Consider the following 25,594-nt stretch of genomic DNA (forward strand, 5'->3'; position numbering starts at 1 on the left):
CTGGCGAACTGTGCACAGTGACAGCTGGCTGGGGAATGGAAGGTATAGGTTTATGCCACGTGCATGAAAGGGTAGTGATGGCTGGCTGTCATGTAAATTTCAGATGTCATGAAATACTAATCTCCTGGTGTTTTCCAACCATTGAAAATGTAAAATATATACTAATGCTCAGGCTCTCCAAAACAGATTCTAGGCCAGATTGAGCTCACTGGTTGTATTTGACCAACTACTGTTCTCAGGGGCCAGATATTTTTAGAGAAATGGAGGAAAAATGGGATGAAATTGCCAATGAAGAATATGCGAGGAAGGAGAGGGAAACCCACCATGCCATTTGAGAAGACTGTGGGGATCATACAGTTGGGACTACAACAAAAAAGTAAAGGGGAGTTGTGGTGTGGCTCAGATGGTAGACAGCTTGTGTAGCATGCACAAACCCTGGGCTCGATCACACGCATCACATAAGCCAGATGTGGTGGTAGATACCTGTAGTCCTGACACTCAAATAGTAGACTGGGAGGTTGAGGGTTCAAGGTCATCATCAGCTACATAGTAAATTTGAGGACAGCTTGGGATATATGAGACCTTGTGAGGACAATTCCATGAAGAGATTATGAGGATCTTGTTGATCACAAATTCCTATGGTACAGGTGAGGCTGGAGATGGGCTGGTGAAAAGTTGGGGGAGGGGTGTACAGCACTTGGTGGGAGCAAAGGGAAGATGGGGCCGTTAGGAGGTACAACAAGATAAACTTAGCTCTAGCGACCCCTAAGGAAGTAGTTCTCAACCAGGGATGACTTTGCTATCCAAGGGACACCTGGATATGTTTTTGGTTATCACTATTGGTGCTGGGTGCTGTGGGCATGTGATAGGACCAGTCCGGGAATGCTGTCCCATCATGTACAGGACACCCCTCACTAAAGAATTAGCTTTTCTGCAGTGTGTGAATGCTGCATCCAGGTCAACACCTTAGCAGGCTCAAGTAATTGGCTGAAATTTTCATCTCCTTCTTGGGATACTTCTGAGGTTGGGAACAGCAATTGGACAAGGTAGCTTTTTTAGAAGAACATAGGACTCTGTGTGCCTGCCTCAGATATTCACATACCAAACTTTGGATCAAATTAACTTTATTCAGAAAATATCATGAATCAGTTAAAATTCGAGTCTGTACATGATATTCCTGGCATAAAGATTTCATTGACATTTTACAACCATCACAGAGACAGTATTTTTTTTTAATAGCAAGAATGGAGATGTGGAATGTCTTACCTATTGCTTGGTCACTCTGGCATATGTAGATTATAGCAGAATCCCTATTCTAATATTGGTTTTATCTCTGTTTAGCAAATTTTCACTGTTCAGATTCTCAGCAAATACACTGAATTTGGTTAGGGACAAGCTTGACTTAATCTAATGAATCAATCAGTAACCAAACACAGCCAGTTCTAATCAGCCTTGAGTCTATCACATTCCAAAAATTTGACATCATGGAATGTGACACCTGCATGAAACAAATTGGCAAGACAGCAACATACTTGTATAACAGAGTTGTGCAATTTGAGGCCAGTCCTCGTTATCCTATGGTGGGATAGGAATCATGTAACCGTCTGTGTGCTCATATAGCCAGAGATGTGTAGGTGGAATTGGAGGACCAGCATGGAAGGGCAGCTTCGCACAGTTCTCCATCAGTTGCTGATGTTGTCAAGCATTGACCCAGAAGCTAAAAGGGTAAAAAAAAAAAAAAAAAAAAAATAGTTCCTGCATTTACCATGTAAGTTAGAAGACGAATAATAATAACAATGTGCCTGCTGTATTTGGAATAGAAGTATTCCTTCTAATAAATTGCAAAGTCATTAGCATAAAAACACAGGCTGTTGTGTGAGCTTTTGCTGAGGAGATGAAAACAAACATCCCCTTGTCCCAGATAGGGAGCTGATGGCAGAAACAAATGATCCCACCCAAGTGTAGTTTCAAGTACCAGTGAGTCTAACTGGTGTAACTTATAGGAGTATGGGCAACTTATGGACAGCTATACCCCTGAAGGAAAAGATCTCCCAGAAACCATTAGCTACCTATTATTGCCTGGTGGGTGGCTATGTGTTCAATAATGCTTTCCAAGTATTGCAGCTGTCGGTATTACTGAGATGCTCTCTGGTCCCTACTATAAAGCCATGACCATATACAAGTTGCTGTAATATGTATAGGCCATATGTAATAAGCTGTAATAGTGAAGCCAGGCTCTGAACTGATACTTCTACCTCCCTGAGGCAGGTGGGGCTTTGTGAACCCTTCCCCCTACAACCATTAACTTTATAAATCCTTAGAGGAGGGTAGGGCTTCATGATGACCTCTTCCCAGATGCTATTAACTGGTCTATGGGGCTTCAGAGGGGAATGAAGCCTTGTTAAGCCCCTCCCTGCCCATAATGAAAAATTAATGGGCCTAACTTTCTGCAAATCTTCTGATTGTCACCAAGGAGTTAATGTTATGTCCAACGGAGAGCCTTTAACTAATACAGATCTGCACAGAGACATGTTGTAGATAGTCATGGACCTTGTAGGCAGGAACCCAGAGGTTTGACCTGTATGTGTACTTTGCAAATGTGAGAAGATGTGGTCCATCTCAGCCATCCTCAGTAAACTTGAGGCCTGGTGTGCTGACTAGGGGATCACTAGTCCATCTGAGCTGCAAAGAGGAGTTTAACAGGGGATGTTGTGGGGCTTTGCAGGGATGCTAGTGTCTGGAACTCAAGTCCAGACTTGGTGATTGAGAAACCATGGCTCCTAAGGAACCCTTGATCTCCCCAAGTCTACTGCCATTTGGGCGGCATTCAGAATCACTTTGGAGTTGAGCGTAAGATAGACACGTCTGAGCATAGGCGAGTAAGGTCCAGAGCCTGGCTCTACTAATCACAGCTTTATACCAATTTACATATGGCCATTGCTGTATAGTAGGAGTAGATAGCATCTCAGTAATAGTGTCAGCTACAATGCCCACAAACCTCTACTGAGCACATACCCACCCGCCAGGCAATGTGCTGAACACCTGAGGTCTTTGCTCTCGGGGTGGGTACTGTTTTTATTGCCCTGTGACAGCAGAGGAGGTTAAGGCAAGTGGAGCTGAAGTTCCTTGCCTGAGGACTACCTAGTATGATGAGACTGGTTTTAGAGTTCCGTAGGTCTGGCTCCAGTGGGAGGAGCTTACTGTTTCATCTGACAACACTTGTTGTTGTGATTCTGTAGATCTAATCTCCTGGGCAAATGGCCGAGAGGAATCAATGACTGTGCACTGTCATCTGTTAGACCTTTCTTAGAAAAGATGGATGCTGAGTGCTGACACGCCAGGTTGTCTTTTGACCTCCACATGCGCTGTGGCAGGTGCATGCCTGCATACATACATATACATGCACCTATCCCACATCAAAAAAGTATTGCTCAGTGTCCCACTGTGTAGATGGCCCACAACGCCATACTCTCATTCATTTTGCCTTGGCTTCATCCTGGTTTTTCCTGGTGCTGAATTTGCAGTAGTGAAGATTTGTGCACACGGTCCTGTGCATTTGCTAGCAGCTGCACTTTCCTGGGATAAATCCTTAGTGGAATTCTAGATGCTGAAGGACTTAGATTTCAACATTGTGGGACTCTAGAGCAGAGAACACTTAAATGCTCAGGACCACCGTCACACACTACTCTGTTTGCTCCCCCATCAGCCTGTCACTGGCCATTTTTGCACACCATTACTTACACTTGGTGTTAGGAGTTCTTCAGAGTTTTTGTAATTCCATGAGGTCACATGCCTCTCGCCAGTACCTTAAAAAAAAAATGATGTTTCTCACTTTTTACATAAAACACACTGTCAGCATGCCCATACATGAGCGGTTTCCTGTGTGGCTTTTGATTGTCATGCTTGCACAGGAATGTGTGTTCTCTGAGCCACAGCCTTGCTGGGCTGTTTTTCCTTTCTTTAAGACAAGTAACAGCAGGGGTAGCACTTAGGAAGTGCCCACTGTATGCTGGCTGAGGTGGCACTTAGGAAGCGCCCACTGTGTGCTGGCTGAGGTGGCAGTTAGGAAGTGCCCACTGTGTGCTGGCTGAGGTGGCACTTAGGAAGTGCCCACTGTGTGCTGGCTGAGGTAGCACTTAAGAAGAACCCACTGTGTGCTGGCTGAGGTGGGACTTAGGAAGTGCCCACTGTGTGCTGGCTGAGGTAGCACTTAAGAAGAACCCACTGTGTGCTGGCTGAGGTGCTAAGCAGTTTTTAATGTGTTGAAATTTCCATGGAGAAAGTTGTAGTGTTCTTTTTATGTAACGGACAGGGAAACAGAAGCACAGAGAGACAGGGAACTTGCCCTAGATCATATGGCTCAGCAGTAGCACTGCTGGTTTGGAACCCAGACAGTCATGGTTTAGAGCTTGTCTTCAGTCAAACAGGACTAGAAAGGCTATCTGATGGGCTAGACTATGTTTGAGAGGGACAATGATTTAGGGGGTGAATTAGATTCCCCAAGAAAGAAAAAGTCATCAGAGCAAATGGTTCCTTGAGCTTGGTAATCTTAAAGAACTGTGTTGGTTATTGGTTTTGATATTGAAGTTATCATTGGGTTTGCTTTTCTTGTGAATGGGCACTGACATGGCTTCTGAAAAGGACTTCTGAACATACTGATTCTGGACCAAGCTTTCCCAGTGAACAGTGACTAACTGGCCATTCCAGAAGAGATGCAGAAAGGATGGTACAGAGGATACCCACTGAAAGGAAGCCTCAGCTGAGTCGCAATGGTTGGATGCTGAGGAGAAGCAGGGTCTAAGTCACCCTAATGGTTTAGCATCTCATAGTCAGTGCACACACCAATTAGTGGCCCAGTGGGTGGTGGGATGAGGAGAGCCAAGCCTTGAGGTGAGCCTGTGGGTATGAGTACAGGGAGGGGGTTGGAGGGGATGTTCACTGGACTCCTATAAAGTAGGGGAGGGCATTGGCATCATTCCACCAGCCACAGGAAGCAGTGGGCAAATAGGGAGCCTAATTATGGAACCCACTGGACCGGTGAGCTCATCTTCCTATATTTTAATGAGAAGGAGATGTATTTGGTTGCTTAAGTTTTAGGACAGGACTTGCCCACAGGGCTCTGTTGCCAGGGTTACAGGATTCATTCAGTGATTACCTGTAGGGTCTGCAGCAAAGTAATGAAGTTGACCTATCTCTTGGAAGGAGTTGGCAATGAGCAATTTGTTTACAAGGAAAAAGTGTACAATGAAACAAGTAGGCGTTCTACAAGTTTAACTTATAAAAGTCGTTGGCTCAGGTGACCTGTTTAGTGCTGGCTCCTACAGCTAGGCTTGGCCAGGTACAGGAAGGAACAGATGTGGTGGTCTAGAGCAGAGGTATGACCCTCAGGATTGATCTCAGCCTCATATGGACCCTTAATGATGATAGTGCTTTAAGAGGGTGGGAGGAGAGTTAGGATAGACAACAAAAATGTGTTCTTAGCCAGGTGAGGGTTATGTTAGCTGCATCATGCCCTGAAGCTGCCCGAGATGTTCTATTAAAGATGGTAATTGTTAAATAACTACGGACATGAACTGGAGAGAATATTTTACATTCTAGCATAAACTTGCTAGAGGATTTCACAACCACCAGATTAACAACCACTGGTACCACGGGCAGCAAGTAGCTACTTGGGAAAGTTTATCTGATGGTAAGTGATTTGTTATGAATGAGATGCGCCGATGGGGTCTGTGGCCTCCTGAAGTATTGCTGGATGGCAGCCAGGAGTGTGGGGATGTCCAAGGCCCTTCCTGAGTATTCTCTAGCAAATGGTGGGCCAGAGGAACAAAAATGGGGTCAAGGAAGGAGGAGCTTGGAAAGGGGTAGCAGCAAAGAGCGAAGCAGTGGGGCTGGAGGAAGAAGTCAACTTGTGAAGTTCCTGACTTTTGGAAAACTTACTGTGACTGGATTGTCAATGTCTCGGGAATCCTATCTTTGCCAGGATATATTTGGGAATCTTTGAGTTTCAAATGGAAAAGCCGGTCTGTGTATGTGTTGGGGGGGGGGGCAGTCCTTCAGTGAGAACTCTCTGGAAGCATTGGGGGAGAGCTGGATCAGGTGAGGAGATTGGGAGAAGCTAGACTGCTACCAGAGTAGCTAGAAGTGGAAATGTGGGGAGGTTAGAAAGTAGGGGGGGAGGTGATGTGGTGCAGAAGAGCATGGTTTACAGGACACTGTATCCAATCATGAAGTTCGAAGTCACCTGATTCCCAAGCACCTAGTAATGCAGGACCCTGGGCTGGGTCACTCAGTAGAGTCTGGGTGTGGTGTGTTTGAGGGACCTATGAATAGAAATCCCAGTCATCTGTGGAATCCAAATATGTACAGCTGATAGGTGACACCCAGACTGTAACCCAGGAAAAATAAAGCAAGGAGATGGAGAAACAATGATAAATCCCTGGGAAAGAAAGTGCTGGATCATCATCTTATGAAATGTTACCAATGAGACTGCCTCCCACTTTCCCAGTCAGGGAACCTTTAAAGTGCTCATCTTCATGTGTGGGTGGTTCTCGTGCTGGTGAGCTCTGATGGTGTGAGGCTTCACAAGGAGACCAGTTATGCATGTGTGCGGTAGAGGCAAGGCCTGACTGATGTTCTCGTTCGGTCTTTGATTTGGTTGGTGAAGAGCTGAGCTTGCTTCCCTTTGACCTGTACAGACCTCATGTTTCCTTTAAGACACATCTTCCCTTCCAGGATCTACAAACTCACAACCTTTGCTGCTGAGCTTGGATTTCTGAGGTGGTCCATGATGATGTAGACATGGGGACATGTGGTTCCCAACATGTCTTTGGGAGCAGGGCAGGGCTTTCCCAAGAGTTATTGCATGATTAGATCCAGTCATAGAAGGAGCAATATCAGCTTTGCTTCCTAAGTGCTATGGTCAGGCTGAGCATCGTGGTATATACATGTTCTCCTAGTACTTGAGAAGCAGAGGTAGGAGGATCTCTAAGAGTTTGGGGCCAGCCATCTGGGGCTACATAGCAAGACACTGTAAGAGAGAGGGGACTGGGGGCAGGAGGCAAAGAAAGGCCTATATGGAGAGATTCTGATGATAATTCTAGACTAATGAAGGATGAGCCTGAAGATAATGTGACAAAGGATAAGTCACTACTGAACACAGGTGATGCTGGTGAAGTGTTGAAGAAGAGTTCATGGAGACCTGAAGAGGCCAGACCTGGCCTGCAGCCACACTGTTACTCCATATGTGCAAGAAGATGGTAGCAATTATAGAAACACCATTCTCATGCTGAAAACATTTTTTTTTTAATTTCAAAATGAAGCCATCATTATGATAGACTTCTCAGAATTGGCATGGGCCATAACTGTGGTCCAGGCATACCTCGTGGTATCATGGATACCCATTGTATCTCTTTGCTTCCTGGTGGATGCAGGGCATTAGTGGAGTGAAGAGGGAGAGTGTTGGCAGGAGAGGTGAGTTGGTGGGTTCCTCATGCATGTGAATACAGGCATGAGAGCTGCTACTATTTGGGGAGGGGGAGAAGGAAGAATAAGTAGCTTCATCCAGTTATTAAAGAAAGCCATTTTCTCCAGCTGGTTATCCTAAGCAGAGATAGCATGTCATAACCGTTACGCTCATGATGCTAGGATTTTCCTCCCTGGGGTTAATCCCAGTTTAATGCAAGGGGACCCTGGGATTGTCCTTAACCTCTGGGTGCACTAACAGGATCTGTTCCAGAGGTTGACCAAGAAAGAGGTGAACTATGTAAACTGTCTTACATAGGCACCCAGCACAGAGGTTAAATAAAGAGTCAGTAAATAGTTGCCGAGTGGTCACAGTAGAACCAAGCCCAAGGCAGGGCTGCCCCTGTACCTCGAACCATGCCCTTCAGAGCTCAGGGGTCTTGGGCACCTTTTGGAAGGTGAATAATTTTGATTATCTTGAGAAAACTGCTTCCCAAGGACACAGAGACTCAGTAGGGGCCAGAGGCAATTCAAGGAACTTTGGGAAGACTTGGTTACAGAATCCACATTGCCCCAGAGACATCATTTCATTCCTGAGATCTTTGCTCCTGCCATGCGGTTTGGGTTTTATAAACACGAGATTAAAAGGTGACTAGAGATGAGCTCTCTGGAGGAAGTGGCCAGTCCAGGCCTGCTGCACGCTGGCACTTCTCCCCTGCAGCTCCATGGGCAGGACAGGGCAAGGCGGGGGAGTGGACAGTGTGTCATGGCTGCATGCCACGGGCAGGCCTCCTGAAAGGGAAGCGAGTGCTTGTGAGACTCGAGAAGCCATTTTCTTTTGCTGCATTTCTTATATTTATGACCAGTTTTGCAAATTTGCCTTCTCAGTGTGTGGGGGGTGGGGTGGGGGTAGGGGGGCAATTTGAATCATGACATCAGAAGAAGAAACTTCTCAATCGCCTCTGACCTAGTATTATTTGTGTTTTAGGACTTGTCCACAGTCATAAGAGCTTTTGTTACCAAGTAGATGAGCAAGACGCCTCCACTGGAGAAACCCAAACTGCCTGCTCTTTCTGAGCAGCCTTGCAGTGACATGCTTTGTAGCAGCACATGTTCTGAGCTTTGCCTTTAGTGACTGACCGAGTTTGGTGAGCTAGGAATATTAGCCCCTTTTATCAGCAGACCCAAATCATATGCATGTGTTCCTCTACGCCTACGTTCTCACGCCCACATATGCTTGGATTTGAAACTATGGCCATTACAAAGATCACAGTTTCATAAGAGAGTATGCGACTGAATGTGACAGCAATACACATGGGTGGCTTTGGAAGGGGAGCAGTCAGCTGTGTGACGAGGGCAGGGCAGAAACAAGCATGGGCTCTCAGGGAGAACGTGACGAAGTGTGCAGCGACAGCCATTGCAATATTACCGGGGACAGCAAAGCATCACCGTTATAAGGAGCAGCTGCAAGAAATGCATGACATTGGAAATGCCAGCACACTTGCCAGTCATCAGGTGTCTAGCATTTGTAGATTATGCTTCACTGGTTTTTGTTTGTTTGAAGCTCGGTCTCAGGTAGACAAAACTGGCCTTTTGATTCTTGGTTCTTGACTCTTGATTCCTCTCAATTCCCTCCTGGAACAACAAGTGTGCACCACCACACTCAACTTCAGTTCTTCTAGTCCCGTTGTTTGGTCTCTAAATTCATAACAGTATTTCTGATAAAAGAGGACTTACCTTTTGTTACTAATGTTAGACTCTCTCAAAAAGACTATCAAATCCTATCATTAAATGTTCATGTAAAGCTGCTTTTAGAAAAGAGAATAGCAGGATAGGAGCGGCTCAAGAAAGGATAAGAAAGAATGGGAACATTATGTTCAGCAGGAGATGGAGAAGAGAGCTTGGTGTGCCTGAGTGTCCTCTAGACACTCTGGAGAGCTGCAGAGGCAAGATTGTAGACTGTGGAGGGAGACAGAGGTGGCAGGAGATGAGCTCGTATGGTAAGCAGGTTGGGTCATTCAAGACCTTGGGACTCACAGCATGAAGTCTGGGGATTATTTGGCAGGTGAGTTCAGCCATGCCAGCCATGCATATTTGAAGCAGTGCCCATCTGCCTGATTGGGATTGGGTTGAAGGTGACAGAGACTAGAAATAGGAGCCCAGGTGGAAGCTATTGAGACAAAACTGCTGGAAAACAGTGGTATCTTGGACCTAGGGCAATGTTTCTGAGCCCTTTAATATCCCATGCTCAAGCCAACCCTAGGATGCAATTTGCAAAAGCAAGATCTGAGCATCTCTGTTTTCAAACATCTCTCAAGGATGTGAATCACTGGGCTGAGGTGGCTGTTGCTCCTGGACAGTCATGGGGGCTTAAAAGCATAAGTTTGGGAAAGAGTTGGTGGCCTTGTCATTTGATCTCCCAAGGAGCTGCTTCAGGACTAAAATGAGCCTAACCCTGTTTGAGTCACAGTGAGATCTATGAGTGTGCAAGGGGCAGTGAGACTCAGTACCATGCATTGAGTTCTCTAGTAGGTTTCCATTGCTATGACAGAACGTCTGAGCCAAACCATCTAAGGGAGGAGAGATTTAGGCTCAGGGCTTCAGAGGGTTCTGTCCTTCATGGCCAAGTGTATGCTAGAGCAGAGCAGCTTACCTCATGAATGAACAGGAAGCAAAGAGAAGATGTCTTCACTGGTGGGCTTTCTCTTTCCCAGCTTTTATCCCATCTGAGCCACTAGCCTGTGGAACGGTTCTACCCACGCTCAGAGTGGGGCTTCCCCGTTCCACTCATTCTCTCTGGAGACACTCTCAACACACACAGCCAGAGGTGAGCCTCACCAATTTCTCAAGTATTTCTCATTTAATCAAGCTGAAAATTGAGGTTAAGCATCAAGAGGTCCTTGGATATATCATCACAAAAACAGTAATCATAGCAAAGAGAGTGTGTAGCCAAATATGAGTGACCATGGCCCAGGAGCATACCTTTAGCTCTCCCCAAATGCTATGGTCCTCCATGAAAGTGGTCATATGAGATTTTATTAGTTATAGTGCCAAGAAATTCCTAAATCAAAATGTTCATTAAATGTATTGGTAGAGAGGTTAAACTCTGTTATGGGTTTCAGATGCTATCCGGTGGCAAATTAGCTTTGAGGTTGGTAAAATCTTGATTGGTCTGCTAAGAATACATTGTAAAGCTGTGATGGCCATGGGGTGTTAGGTAAGTCCCTGGGGTGGATAGTGCAGAGCTTTCAAAGGGACTGAAACTCGTCCAAGATAACTTGGCTCTGGTCTGCAACATTCTACCTGTTCATAACTTTGAAGTTCACTCACTTGGCCTTGTAGTATCTTTAACAGAGCTGTAACTTCTGTCCCTTTGTATCTGTCTCCTTTCCCCCCTCCCTCTCCTCTTTCCTCCTTTCCCTCTCTTGCCTTCTCCGCCTCTCCCCCTCTCCCCACCCCTCTCTCCTCTATGGAACTTCAATTCATAGGGGATAATCTCTGCAGATAGTTCTGGCTCCTGCTTTGTAAAGAATCTTCCGGTTACCTCCTTTACAGGCAGTTCATTTCTCGTGGATATTTCCACCAGCAGATGGACAATAATGGAGAAAGCAACTGCCTGCCCCCCAGCTCCCGTGGTTGCCACTGGCAATTTTGTGGGCACGACTGGGGATAGAAAACAGAGATGGGGTTGCTGAGAAGAAGCCTGGCTGAAATGCAGCCTTTGGGGTTTATCTCTACACACCAATCTACATGATTACCATATTAAAAGTTGATTGTGGAATGTTGAATCAAAGCATGCAAAAGGCCAATTAGTTGTAGAAGCAAACGGGGTCACGAATTGAACAGATGGTACCACACACTGAAGCTCCGAAGCACCTTGGGATTCCTTGTGGCAGTTATACTTGATAACTGCTTCTAAGCACACAATACCCTGTCCTGTTCATATCTAAGAGATGTGATAAGTTCTCACCTCCTAAATACACTCCTCATTGATGGAAAACTCGAGACAGTAGAAAGCATAGGAGAATACCACTAGAGAGGCTGCCTATCCTTACCCATAATGCTTTGAGAATGCATGGTGAGATGCCTTAGGCATCTGACCCAAGCTTAAGCATGAAGCTCACTTCAGTTTTGTGTCTACTGTGTACACCTAGTGTTAAGACAATTTTAGTACCTATGTTCTGATGGAAATCTATCACGTGACATCAGGTTTGGGGTTTCCCCTTAGAAGGAGTTGCCAGTGCTCAGAAAGTTTCAGGTTTTGAGGGTTTCAGAGTTTATACTTGCAGGTGAGATGCTCAACCTGTGTTTGACTTAAAAGCAAGCTTGCCCAGAGAAGGTGTATGTCAGATGCATGATTGGTAGAAAGAGGCATTGTGGACACGTGTTTCATTCCCTCAGTGACATGGGCCAGCAATGGAGGCTCCCATATGGCTGAGACATGTTCTTTTAGGTGTGATAGGAGAGAGAGAGCCCTGGGTGGACCAAGGATTTAGATAGATTGAAGCCATACCTGAGGCAGGTTCTCGGAGGCTAGCAACCTGGGACCCTACTTGCTGCCTTCTAGAAGTGTTTGGAACACTGCAATCTACCTCCTTCGTGTTGGTTTCTTAGACACTTCAGGTACGTTTGAAACAATGGATTAGCAACTGTGGCTAGGAGAAATTATTTACATAAAATCAAGGTATCTGCTAAAGGAAAGAGGCCCCTGCCTGTTGCTCTCACTGGATTCATCTGTTTACACCTGAGCAGATCTGCAGCCCCAGCTGCTAATTGTGTTTCTTCCTACTGATGTTTACACTCTGCAGATTAAATTTAGCCAGATTACAAGACCCTATTTTTTCCCCCACAGGAATGTGCTGGAATCATTAGTGTTTGACTCTAATCAAAATAGCAAACTAAAGGCTTTTGCCTCGAGATGCCAGTTTCTTGGGTCTGTTGGGGTTCCTGAGCTGTGCTCCATGCTCCTCCTGAGTGGTGCGTGTTGCAGGGACAATAAATACTTTCCTGTCTAACTTTGGGTTGTCACCATGGAAACGTTAGCGCAGCAGCTGGACTCTGTCAGATGTCTTTCATCCACTTGGCTGGTATAGCTCTTTTGAGGGAACTTTTGTTTCATTTGGCAGATGGCAAAACTTTATTTCTAAATTACATCACCGCTGCACTTGGTCAGATATTTGTCGTAACTGATTAAGAACACTAATTGAAAATCTTCAGGCTTGGGCCCCGGGTATCCTAGAAACAACCTTGATGTTAACAGAAAGCGTGAGTCACAGACAGACTGAGGGGAAACTACAGTTTAAGCATTTGCTAATGCAGAGCCATGAGAACCATGCCCGAGGGGGCACTTTCTGTCTTAAGCTCAGCAAAGTATTTCAGTGAAATGTTTTTCATCTAATTATGATATAAGATGTCCCAATTGTATGGAACTAGAACAGTCGTCATCCTTGGTTCATGAGGTTTTGTCGTCACAGGTTTTGGCCTGTGGTTTTAGTCTGGTTTATTTTATATAGTATTTATTAACATCAAAAACGTCGGTAAAACTGACCTCCCTAGAAAACTGACAGAGGAGTGCCCCACCTTTTGGCATTGTGGCACAGCATTACCATCTGCAACTGTGGTGGACCATGTACCTACATCTGGGGGATGCATTCAGCCTGCCAGCTGCATTTGGACTCACTTGATGCTGACATCAATCTGCGTGCCCATTGCCCTAGAATCCTTAGGCCTGGGGTGACAGGCTTAAATATGCATTTGCCATTGTCCTTTGGGTTGTTCTGTTTTCCATAATTATGATGAACTATGACAAACGTGGAACTAAGCAATGTATTACTCAAACTTGCTTTTTTAAATTGATAAACATGTATGTCCTGCTGTGTACCACTCCGCTGGCCTGTTTTCCTCCGTGTACATCACGCTTCTGAGGGGCTCTGTGTTATCGTGGTACACTCATTCTTTTTTCTTTTGGTGGACATTTTGGTCACTTCCAGTTTGGGACAGTTAAACCCAGTGCTCCTGAAAACATTCTTGGGTTCTTTCTTGTGTCCAAAAACTTGAGGACCCTGAGGGAAGGGAATTTGGGCACTGTGGACATCTTGGACCTAATGTTCCTTGTTGGGGACTATTGTTTACTTCTGCCCACTAGATGCCCATATCTCCCCATCCACACAGGTGGGACAAAGTGTGCTTTGGGTTGGGAGGGGTCATCTTGGTTCAGCATGTCTCCCTGAGGGTACAGAGGTGTAGACTCTGGGTAAGGACATAAACGTGTTTACAGGAGAGCTCTAACTACAATGTTAAAGTGCTTAACCCCCTCACCTTCCTGTCAGCAATACAGAGCAGGGAGGTGGCCTATGCTCTCTTCTGCATGTAGTGTGTCAGGCAACTTTGCATGGTAGAAATGAAATGGTGTCTTGCTGTGGTGTTAATGTAGCTCCCCAACTTAGAGGTGAAAACAGAATGTTATAGGAGTTTACCAGCTGTGACAGTTTCGCCCACTTTCACAGTTACACTTTGTACCTTAGGTGTGTAGTTAATATGCCTTTTCCTTTAGTTGACATACCGAATGGGAGGGTTCTCTATGCCGTTTTCACACATGCACACCTGGTATGTATCTTCCTAAATGAGTTCGTCTGCTTTTGTTCACCTTTGTTCCGAAAGTGTGCACTGTGCTTCTGAAACAGCTTGGCCACATTCATTTATCCTCTCTGTTTGTGCTTTTGGAATCTAAGAGACATGCCATTACCCTGAGATACAAATTTGGGAAAGTTAAATTGACTATGGTGGAAACTATGTCCTGCAGAACTGAACAGGCTGTGGGCCTCTGGCTTTTCCAACATGGGTGGGGGTGAAGTGGACACAAATCTGGGGGTATTTTCTTGTGTAAAGGAAATTACGTATCAATTCACAGCAAGCTTGTGCCTGTGAGTAATCCCTCATCAATTGAAATCAAGCAAAATCAAGTTGTGTGTGGTGGCTCACCGTCAAAATCCCAGTACCTGGGAAGCTGAGGGTAGATGATTGTCATGAGTTCAAGACCATCCTGGAATACAGACTGAGAGTGACCTTGTTTTAAAGCAAAACCCAAGAAATGAAGCATTTGAAAGCTAGAGGCCAAACATCCAGAATTCCTCAGTAAAATAGGATCAACCATAAACAGTCATGCTTTAGGAGAAAAGCCAGCTTGGAAAAAGCTAAGTGATCTGGATCACTTCTTCAGCCTTTAATATTATTAGCATGGAAATCATTTGGTTTGCTTATTTTATCATAGGCGTAATAAAACTAAATCAAATCAGCATAGGTAGTCCAAGGCCATGGGGGACATGTTTTCCTTCTCTCCCCTGTGACATCATGGGACAAGGCCAGTGCTTCTCCCATAGAAGTGGGCCTCCGAGTGTGTCAATGTGCCGCCTGCCTTTTGTCCTACCTGCCACTGTGATTGTAAGGCTGCATCACTCATGTGCTGTGTGATGGTTGGTCGTGGGATTTAAGGAGGCAGCATGGCATTTATGTCAGGGTAGTCATCTTCATATGCCAGGGAAAGGAGAGTCAAAGGGCAGAGCCAACAATGACGGGAGCTTGCTGCTGCCAGTAGGGGAGCATGCCTTTGTGGTGTGGTGTGCCTCCTCCCTCTGGGAAGCTGACCGCTCTGAGTCTTCATCAGTAGGGAGGTGAGAGTTTTCCTCAGAGGGCCAGGAGGAAGAGGGGAAGAGAGGAATAGGAAAAGGAAGAGGAAATGATGATGAGGATAGTGTTGATGGCCCGTGATGCTGATGGCAATGATGGCAGGTAGTTCTCACCTCTTTACTGTACCTCAAAACTTGTCAATGTGTTTTCCGTGGACAGCGCTGCTCTCTCAGGAGGCCGTTACTATCACTACATACAGGAACATGGACACTGAGGCCCACAGCTGGCATTGCTCAGAAGTGGTAGGGGCAGAGAGCAAGGGTAGGCAGCCTGGCTTCAGAACCTCCCTGTCTCTACCTGTGAGTGTGTGGGGGGGGGTCAGGTTATTTTGGAGGGGAGGCTCAGTTGTGACAAAGCTCATGGATGGGCAAGACAGGTGGAATTCAGGGTAGACCAGAAGTCACAGCTCCAGCAAACTCTCGATCAGGCTGAGGGATGATGACCTCTAGTTAGTGATTGTGGATAGTGAGCCTGGTGCAGTGGGAGCAGGGGAAGGAGAAGAAGGACCACTGGTGACTTGTGGAGTGTGAGCACAGTCTGTGTGAGCTTGGCAGGGCAGATGGGCTGTGGTAGTCCGGGCCTTTGGCACTGCAGGATGGCTGGTGCCCTGCTGTCCACTGGTCTCTGTCTTTGTGATAGAGGCACCCAACACAGGCCCTGAGACACATCTCCATGAATGTCACTGTGTCGGTCCTGATCTTTCTTCCTGCCATGTCTGATCAGTCACAAACATGCTGCAACAGAGTGAAGTTCATGGAGTGCAAGGTTGGCTTTATGGCTTAAAAATAGCAGTCTTTGCAGTTTGTTGCATTTTTCCAGGAAGAAAAGGGAAAATCATATTATCATCTTAACAAATGAATGAAAATTATTTGACAGACAAAGGCTTGATATAAGAAAAAGAAAAAAAATCACATCAAATATAAAAAGCACTAACCACCAAAAATAAACTGGATCTTACTAAAAATTTTGTTCATAAAAAGACCTCATAAAGTAAGCTCAAAAACAATACACAGGGGAGAAGGTTTACAAGACATAAATGTCAAAGGAATTTATTATAATTACAATCATAATTCCAAATTGTGTGAAAAAGTTCAAAGAGAAAAGGGAGCTTTTCACGCCACTGCAGATGAGGACGTAGAAAGTATGATGGGGACCAGGGCCTGGGCTCCACAGTCACCTTCCGACACCACCTCTCCTGATCCACCTACTGAGTAAGCAAGCCTGGCTTCCCCGGATGGCATCACCCACTGGAGAACAAGAACTCAAACCAGGGGCTGGTGGAGCCCATTTTAGATCCACAGCATCTTCCATCAGCGAGAGTTGTTGGATACAGGTGTTAAAGTCATCCGAGGACTGCTTTCCTCTCTCCTTGCCTTTGCTTTTCTGTGTGTATTTTGATGGGGTTGTTTTGTTTGAGACAGCATCTGAATACATAGCTCTGGCTGGCTGGGAACTCACTATATGGACCAGGTTGGCCTTGAACTTGTCTTGCCTCTTGAGTACTGGGATAACAGGCATGTGCCACCATGCCCAGCAACTGGATGTTCCTTGTCACTCAGAAGTTACAGGTGGCTCCAGACTCATCCCCATAGTGAGTCAGTTCCTGAAAAGACTGAGAGAGATCCCAGAGATGATGTTGAACATGTCCTTGAAGTAGGGGATGAGCCTGGTTCCCAGAAACACTCACTGAAATACAAGGAGTATCCTTCTAGAACTGTGTGCCACCATAGAGGTTAGTCAATTGGTCAGCCCCTGAGTGATGCAAGCTCTGTGGCTGCAGCAGGAGCTTGCATCTCCAAGCACATTGACCAGGCGATTCAGTGAAGTGTGGGGTAAGCCACACAGAAGGTCCTCCCAAGGTGGGAAGCGTCTCTGAATCATATGTGGAGAGTTCAGGGTAATGGCATTCAATCGTGATGACAGAGAAGTTCTCTTGTGGGTTTCATCATCTCCTCCCCACACTAAGGGTCCCTTAGAACCACCTGGACTATCCTGCTGGACTATGGCCTTCTCCTTTCACCCAGCTGGCTTTCTGTGCTTTGGTGTCCTGTTTGTGATGCCCATCTTGCTTTTCCATCTTGTTTCTGTGTGTTTCTTTTTTCCTGGTCTTGTCTCAGGGATGAGGAGGAGGAAGAGGAAGAAGAACAGCCAATCACGGAGCCCAATTCAGAGGAGGAGGGAGAGGACAATGCCCAGTGTCAGGGCAAGGACAGGTACTGAGGGCTGGGCCCACCTAGGCTCATACGAAAAGCCAGACTCCTTCCTCATAGTCCATTTGCTATCACTGCTTCTTCATGATCCTCTGTCCTTTGCCAGCTCACAAGGGCAACCCCTCATGTCCCTGTGCATAAGCCACAGAACTGTAGAAATAACCTGCACTCTACATTCAAATACAGCCTGTGTGGCCATGGCCACTATTTATAGGGGGGAGAAAAAAGCACACCATTGTTTTCCTAAACACCCTTTCCTCCATCACCAAGGTATTTGCTAGACCACATTGATGGTGATTACAAAAACTTATTTGCACTTAGGAGGTTTAAGATCTTTCCAGGACGGACCACAGTTAGACTTCTGCATGTTCCCCTTCCCTAATTTTGCTAGTACAGTATCAATTAATATGTGTGGTAACTGCTTTGTTAGTTATTCAAATACTGTTTTATACAAGTGGCAGGGAATAATGTTCATTCTATATAGCACAGAAAACGCACCTAGTATTTGTGTTTATACCCAGGACACCTAACATAGGCTTATAGCCTTTCAGAGAGCTTGTTGTCGTCCATTTGCCTCAGTAAAGTCCATTCTGTCCCTGCTCAGTGTACCCCAAAGAGAAAAGGGAAGGTTCAGAACATGGGCACAGGAGAGCCAGTAGGGCACAGTAAACCCCTCCCAGATGCCTTATGGATATCTTAAATTTTATAGATATTTCTCTCAAATCATCTTTTTATAAAGCAAGAATACCCATGAGTAACTTCATCTTCCACTATTCTAAAATGGTTTCATACTTGAATAATTCTCTTCACTTATTTGTCACTATAAATTAATGTTTTTACTCAGTGACATATTAAGTTAGAGTGAAATGTTTCTCTTGCCAACTTCCAAGTTCAGGGTTACTTAGCAAAACCCTTCACCTGTCTTGTTCTCCATCTACATAATAGCATCACTGACTACTAAGTCATCCTCCTGTTGCTAAGTATGATAGAATCTTCTGGAAACTGACAAAATGGTGGTTTCCTTCGCCTTCCCCTTCAGGAAGGCCTGCAGGGAAGCCAGCTGGCACAGAGGAAAGCCATGAACTAATGATGGAGAACTAGTCACACATTTTGGAATAAGAGAGGAAGGAGGATCAGCAGGAAACAGCCCTGCCCCATGACGGGCCAGACTTGTGGGTAGGGATGGGTCATTTGGGGACCTGGGAAGGGGATAAGTTTGACAATCCCACCTTAGCATGAAAATGAGCCACAGGGAATTATGCAGACTCTGTAAGCACACTGGAATGACTTTGGATGTGTTCAACAGTGCATGTTCTGTCCCAGAAACCTTGAACCCCAAGGTTCAGTATCTGCAGAATAGGTGGGGGGATCTCGTTGGGAAGGATGTCCCTCAGTGCCACCCCTGTTCCCTGTGCAAACAGGTGGAGGACTCTGCATTTGACCCAAGAAAGGAAGCAGTTTACTTTCTATTCCCCAACCTGCATGGCTGTCAATCACACTGTCTGGGAGACGGGACTATAGTTTTGAAACATGAAATTTTACACAGGTTCTCATATTATAAATGTGTTAACATAGTCAAATGTCTAACTCCAGTCCTCCAGATGGAATTTTTTTTAACTTTAAAAATTATTTTGGGGCTGGAGAGATGGCTCAGAGGTTAAGAGTTAAGACTTCTTCCAAAGGTCCTGAGTTCAATTCCCAGCAACCACATGGTGGCTCACAACCATCTGTAATGAGGTCTGGCGCCCTCTTCTGTATACATAATAAATAAATAAATAAACAAAAAAACAAATATTTCATTGAAAAACACTGCATCTATTTCAGGCAGCCACATAACAATTTTGTGTATCTTACATCATGACACAATCAAGTTACTAAGTATATATACCATTCCCTGTGATGGGCCTGTCTGGGCATGGCAGCATGTCACTGTAGCTATGGGCCTGACTGGAGGAGCCCAGTTGTTGAAAGTTTAGTGCTAGGCCCTGGAAGAGAAGCAGCAGATCCCGTCTTCCTCATGCCGTCGCCTCCCTTCGGTGTGGTACAGTCCTTGTTTTCCCTTTTCCCACATCTACATCTGCACTGGAAAGAGCTCTGGAAGCTCCTCCTAAAGCACATGTTTTTCAGCAGGAGGACGGATCTTCTGTGACTAAGACAAAGAGATAAGGTTTAAATTGTGAAATTTCAGGTGCCCGTCAGTGTACCCTGAAGAGAACGGGGGGTGCCCACAGTGGGCACAGAAGAACCCACAGGGCACAGTAAACCCCTCCCAAAGCCTCTGTCTGCCCAGAGGCACATTGTCTAGGAGATGCCCCCTTGCTCTCTGAATATCTATCCCCTCAGGTGGCCAGGGGCAACTGGGCACACGGACACTTCTGCTGATGGACTCTGCCTGTGTCTTAAGACCGCATAGTGAGGTTCCATGAATCCTCCTCTTTCTCCTAACCTTTGCTCCCTCTCTCTCAAATCTCTGTTCCCCTTTCTTCTCTCCACCTGGCCTTTCTGGGCCAACAGCGAGGCCAGCTCTGCCTCCAGGCACAGCTCCCCCGGGAAGGATGCCGCTCCGGACAGTTCTGCACTCCCCGCTGCTCCAGACAGTTCTGCACTCCCCACTACCTCGCAGGGAAGGCGGCCTCCAGCCAGCCCAGCAGCGCGGCCCCCTGGGCTCGGTGGAACCTCTGGGTCTGAGACCAGCCGGCCTGCTCTCTTGCCAGCTCCCAGCCCCGGCTTGGCTCCTCGGCCCTCCACTGCCCCGAGGGCATCTCCGACCATAGACAAGCTGCCCTACGTGCCCCACAGCCCGTTCCATCTCTTCTCCTATGACTTCGAAGATTCACCCCTCCTCACCAAGGACAAGGGAGGAGACTCCCAGACAGAAAACAGGTAGATGGGCCCGCGGTGAGGCCTGTGTGTGATTAACCCAGGGAGGAGGACACAACTGATTGCCCATGTCCCATGCTTGGCTTTCGCTGTGTCGTCTGGAGTCACTTGGATGTAGAGCCACTGTGGCTAAACTAACCCTCTGACCACTGACTTAGTGGGAAGAGTGAGATGAAAAAGACAGCGGTCACCTGTGTGAACTAAGGAGAGCTTTGGTTTTAACGTAACTACTAATGGCTTTTAGAACTACAGTCTGGCAGGATCTGCGTGTCCACCCCATCATCTAGCATGATCTTTCGGGCCTGCAAGGTGAGGCGAGGGCTGCACCCTCTGCCTGCAGCCTGGCCAGCCCGGTGTGTGGACCTTTCCTTCCACATCTCCCTCAGCCCCTCCCACTGAGCCGCTGCTCCAGAGTCTAACTTCCGGTCTTTCTCTTCTAATAGGTGGGCACCCTGTCTGCACTTCCTTTATCTCTCCTGTAACTTCCCGCTTTGTTTCCTGATTCACGCTCTTGTGTTTCCTAAGGCTGCTAATGTCACAGAATCCTAGTTTGAACCAACTCCTGGAGTCTTAAGATGCTCACTCACATTATCTAATTATGAACCTTCAAGTATGGTAATACGAAATTGTCTTAGTGGTGGATTGGAGGGAGATATGCAAAGCCAGACTCCACAGGGAATGTTTAACGATCCTTTGCCTGCCATGTAACTAATCTGCCTTTGCTGTCAGGAGTGCTGCTGGAGTGAAGAGTGGGCGATGTTTGTATATGTTTTCACTTTCCTAATGGCTGTATTCTATTTTTAAATTTTCTTTTATTACATTTATTTATTGGGTGGGGCATGTGTGGAAGGTCAAAGGGCAACTTGTAGGCATCGGTTCTCTCCTTCCTGTCAGTCCTGGGGATCAGACTCAGGTCATCAGGCTTGGCAACATGGGCCTTTAGCCACTGAACCATCCCACCAGCTCCAAATAATTGCCTTTGAAGTGGTAAACCAGACAGGTAAAATTCACTCTAATAATATACTTCATTTAATGTAATATATCTAAAATCTTGTATTTCCACAATCCGTAACCACAGTCATTGGTTGTTATAATACTCTCCCCCTTAGAATAATAATAAGGGCGCAAACTTTGCGAAGTACTTACCATGGGCCAGGCTATTTCCCATGAAGCTGGAACTTCCAAGTATCACATAGTCCTTAAGAAACAGGTTTCTATCACTAGCTCCTACTTACGGTAAGGAACCTGAGCCTGAGAGACTGAGTAACTTGGCCCGAGTCAACCTGTTAGTGCATGGAGAGGTGATTTCGGTACCAGAAAACCTGTCTCAGAGTCAGGTTCTCCTCTGTGAGTTGTCCCCCTGTGGCTCCATGTTGCAAGCTTCTGGACTTGCAACACCTCTGTCAGGAGTCTTCAGACAGAGCCTTGTCAGCAAGGGTCTAGTATTCACCAGAGCCTGTAATGTGTGTACCTCCAAGCCTCAGTAACAGACAAGAATTTGTTCCAAATAAAGCCTTATACAGTTTAACCAAGAGGTAGCTCTTCCCACCATGAAGTGACCAGTCTTCCAGGGTAATTAGACCTCCCATCTGAAAACTAAAGGATTAATCTAACCCTTTGGGTTACGTACAATCTAAAAGAATCTTGAAATGTCACTTTCACTGGTACCTTTGAGGTTTATCAGCATCTTAGGGTTTCTCTTGCTGTGATGAGACACCATGACCACAGCAACTCTTATAAAGGAGAACATTTAATTGGGCTGGCTTACAGTTCAGAGGTTTAGTTCGCTATCATCATGGTGGGACATGGCGGCATGCAGACAGACATGGTGCTGGAGAAGGAGCTGAGAGTTCTGCATCTTGATCCACAGGCAACAGGAAGTGAACTGTGACATCAGGCACAGCTTGAGCATAGGAGACCTCAAAGGCCACCCCCACAGTGACACACTTCCTCCACCAAGGCCGCACCTCTAATGGTACCACTCCCTTTGGGGGCCATTTTCTTTCAAACCATCACAGCCAGACACACATGGATTTAGCCTGCTGGAGGGAGTTTCTTCTCCTTTCTAAAAGTGGGAGGCCATGGTGGGAGGAGAGGCTGGTTGGAGAAGGAGGCCATTAGATCAGCTCAGGTGGAGCTAGCTAAAGGAGAAGTCATACTTAGAATATAGTTGAGACCTATTTCTTCTTGCTCAGAACTCTGGGTTCCCTATAGGTCCCTCCCAAGTCCCAAATCCTGACATTGTTGTGGTCTTGCACACAGTTTTTACCCAGTGAGTCCAGCCTTCTGCCTTCCCAGAGGGTATCTATATGCAAGTTAAGAGCTAGCTGGCTTGGCCTGGAAGATGTTACTGGCAACCTCAGCTTTCCCAGCAAGGGATCAGCCTGCTATGGTGATTCTGTACTTCCTGGGGATGATGTTAGCACCTGAAGGTTCTTTTCTGGGTCCTTGGTTCTTCATTAGTACATATAGTCCTTGGGAATGAGAATAACAGGAACCTGTAAATTACCCAGCTTACTGTGTTTTGTGTCGTAAAACACAAGCACATGCTTGTAAGTGAAGATTGCCTTAGTTTAACTAAGCGAAGCTGGTCATTTGTCCAATAAGACTCTCGTTATTTTTGGTGGGGATTGACTTTCTGATGTCCAGTTGCTGTGTTTGTTGTGGGTCTGTATGGCCACAGATCTGGCTATTCAGTAGCTGACTGCAATTGAATAGGGTTGTAATAGAGACCAACCCATTAGTCATTATAATGAACCCTCCTTCCTCACACACAAAAATGCTGAATAGTGAATTATGATCCAGTAAGTTTGGCTGAAATTGAGAAGCAAAATTGGGCAGGCTCTGAGGCATTTGAATTAATTACTTGGCCATTAGGAAAACCAAAGGAGGGGGGAAAACACATTGTACATGGTTTATTTCCATCACATCATTTAAACATAATTTCAGCAACCTGATCCTGTGAAAACATTCAGCAGGACGTCCACATGCAGTTAGAGGGTGAGTTCCAGTGGCAAGGGTAATAAGCCAGTGTCCAGGCAGCTGGTGGACAGCCAAGCTGGGAGCCTGTGTGGTGGCAGCATCCGGCTCTGCTTGGCTCTAGTCATCCTGTTTCTGCCTCCCCTTTCTGTGGCATCAATTAATGCCCTGTCCTCTACTTTATTCTTTGCTGTTCTGCCTTCTCCATGGACTATGGTTTGTGAATCCTTCTGAAAAATTAAGCCAGTGCTGACCTGGAGAAGCAATTAATCTACTAGACATGTAAAATGGGAATTTTTAAAGACGAGAGAAGATCCTGCAATCCCAAGCTACTCCAGAGAATCATAGGTTCAAAGCCAGTTTGGGCTCTACATGAGTTCAAGGCCAGCCTGGGAAACTTAGGAAGACCTTGTCTCAAAATTAGAAATGAAAAGAGGTCTAAGGAGACAGCTTAGTGTTATTATTCACCTAACATTTGTAAAGCCCCAGGTTCGATCTCAGTGTGACCTGAGAGGGTTTGGGGGAGGAAGAAGAAGGGGAGGAGAGGAAGGGGGAGCAAGTCCCCGGAAACCAGAACCGTGAAAATGACACAGTAATAGAAAAGGACATTGGCCAGTGCTGTGGCCTGAGTCTTGATGGGGAGGGCCCGTTTCTGAGTCCACGCCTGACATGTGATAACACACAGATTGATGAAGCAGTGGCCAAGCTGCCAGAGTTAGAAGCACAGAATTAGAGTGGTGGGATATGAATATTTTCTCTTGTAGTAATCTATTATTAAAACTTGAAACTTTGTACCCATCTCCCACTTTTTAAAAGTAGATATCTCATGAACATACTTTTTTAATTGATTTTTTTCTTTATAGACTATTTTTGTACAATGTGATAATTATATTATGTCTTGGTGTTTCCATCCAGCCCGTTTATCAACATTTCCCATGATGCCAGTTTTAAAAATTGGTCAGCTTTTATGGTTGTAGAATCAGTGAACCATCAATGAATAAGAATCCATGCTTCCTTGGCTATCCTTTCTCGTACTTGGTTGAGCTACCTCCACTAGCTAAATAATGCGCCATTGAGCATTTTCATATGTGCTGTTTTCCCATGTAAACATTAGGAGCGATAAAGTGGTTTTCTGGCGCTAACATCTCGTGGGACATCCCTAAAGTCTATCGCTTCTCAGAAGCAGCAGTCTCTGTTCAGCTCACATTTATCATGTCCATAAAGATCTTTGTGTGTGTTCATGGTGACCCCAGGGTTCCACACGTTCTAATACAGTGTCCCTAAACAGTTTGAGGAATGAGTTGGCCTCACCTGTGACAAGATGTATAGGGATGGAAGCCACTTTACATGAACGCCAGCTCTATATGAGGCTTCAGATGGGTGATTTGGTTCCTGGGAGCCACCCTCAGTGATGACAGCTGCATAGGAGGAATGTTCCTGCAAACAGGAGGCTGCAGATTTCTACAAATCCTGACATCTGTTTAATAGAGGTGGCTGGGAAAAGATCAAAGTTCATCGTATTATAACCACTGCAGGTTTTAGTCAGATTGTTGGAGGAAACCATAGATGCCTTCATCTCTAAGCAGTAGGCTAGTCCAGAGGCCTGGAGATAGACACACCATGGGATTATAGGAAAAGAACATGATGGGTTCAGAATGACCTGCGGCAGAATGTGCAATAATAAATGTTTCTTTAGCAGGCAGATGTTATGTCCATAGGTCTCTGATGGTATTTTAATTGCACCATCACAAGTAGCAAGAAAGATCATCATAGTTCAGATGAGCACAGTTTGGGTTCTTGATTTATGTTCACAATTAATTTTATAAAATAATAGGAGATGTGATGATTCTTCTGAATCCCTTTGTTATGAATCCTCCCACCCAGTGGGTTTTGAAGTTTAAGGAACCTCTTTAGTGAAGACTTACCAAAATGCAGTACTTAGTAAATCTCTGTAGCTTTAAATAATCACTATTTGCAGTAGAATCTTGAGAAATATTTTTCTTGCAAAAAGCTTGATGGTTTGCTAAATTTTATTTATATTTATTCACTTCTTCTTCCTCCCTCTCCCCCCACCCTCATCTCCAATCTAAACCTCTATGCTTTTTAGATACAGCAACTTCAGCAACAACTCTTTCCACTCCTCTGGACCCTCATCTGGACCTAGTGTTTCCCCATCATCTGCATCATCCTTCTCGTCCCCACAGGAGGCCAGGTGAGTCTAGGGCATGGGGTTATCTCCCTTTGCTCAAGTGCAAAAACCAGCTACATGGAGTGGTGAGAGGAGGTGGGTGGTGCTCATGTGTGCCTGTAATCTTAGCACTTGGTAGGTTAAGACAGGAGAAATCAGGAGTTCAAAGTCACATTCAGCTATATAGTGA

At 45.7% G+C, this 25,594-nt stretch overlaps 1 protein-coding gene across 8 annotated transcripts in view; it reads left to right on the forward strand.

Moving 5' to 3' along the window:
- The window catches only part of Fhod3 (formin homology 2 domain containing 3), a 426,147-nt gene that overhangs the window by 299,500 nt on the left and 101,053 nt on the right, over nt 1-25,594 (forward strand). For 3 of the 8 annotated variants that reach the window (XM_028867156.2, XM_028867157.2, XM_037197014.1), the window contains exons 11-13: nt 17,265-17,360; nt 19,872-20,240; nt 25,324-25,428. The exons of 1 other annotated variant lie outside the window; for it this stretch is intronic. In XM_028867156.2, the coding sequence (XP_028722989.1) occupies nt 17,265-17,360; nt 19,872-20,240; nt 25,324-25,428 (570 nt within the window). The remainder of the gene's footprint in view (nt 1-17,264; nt 17,361-19,871; nt 20,241-25,323; nt 25,429-25,594) is intronic. 4 more of the 8 variants (XM_028867160.2, XM_037197015.1, XM_028867159.2 and 1 more) reach the window with 2 other exon arrangements.

Source organism: Peromyscus leucopus, chromosome 19 (genome assembly GCF_004664715.2).
Source record: "Peromyscus leucopus breed LL Stock chromosome 19, UCI_PerLeu_2.1, whole genome shotgun sequence".
In the NCBI taxonomy this organism is placed as follows: Eukaryota; Metazoa; Chordata; class Mammalia; order Rodentia; family Cricetidae; genus Peromyscus; species Peromyscus leucopus.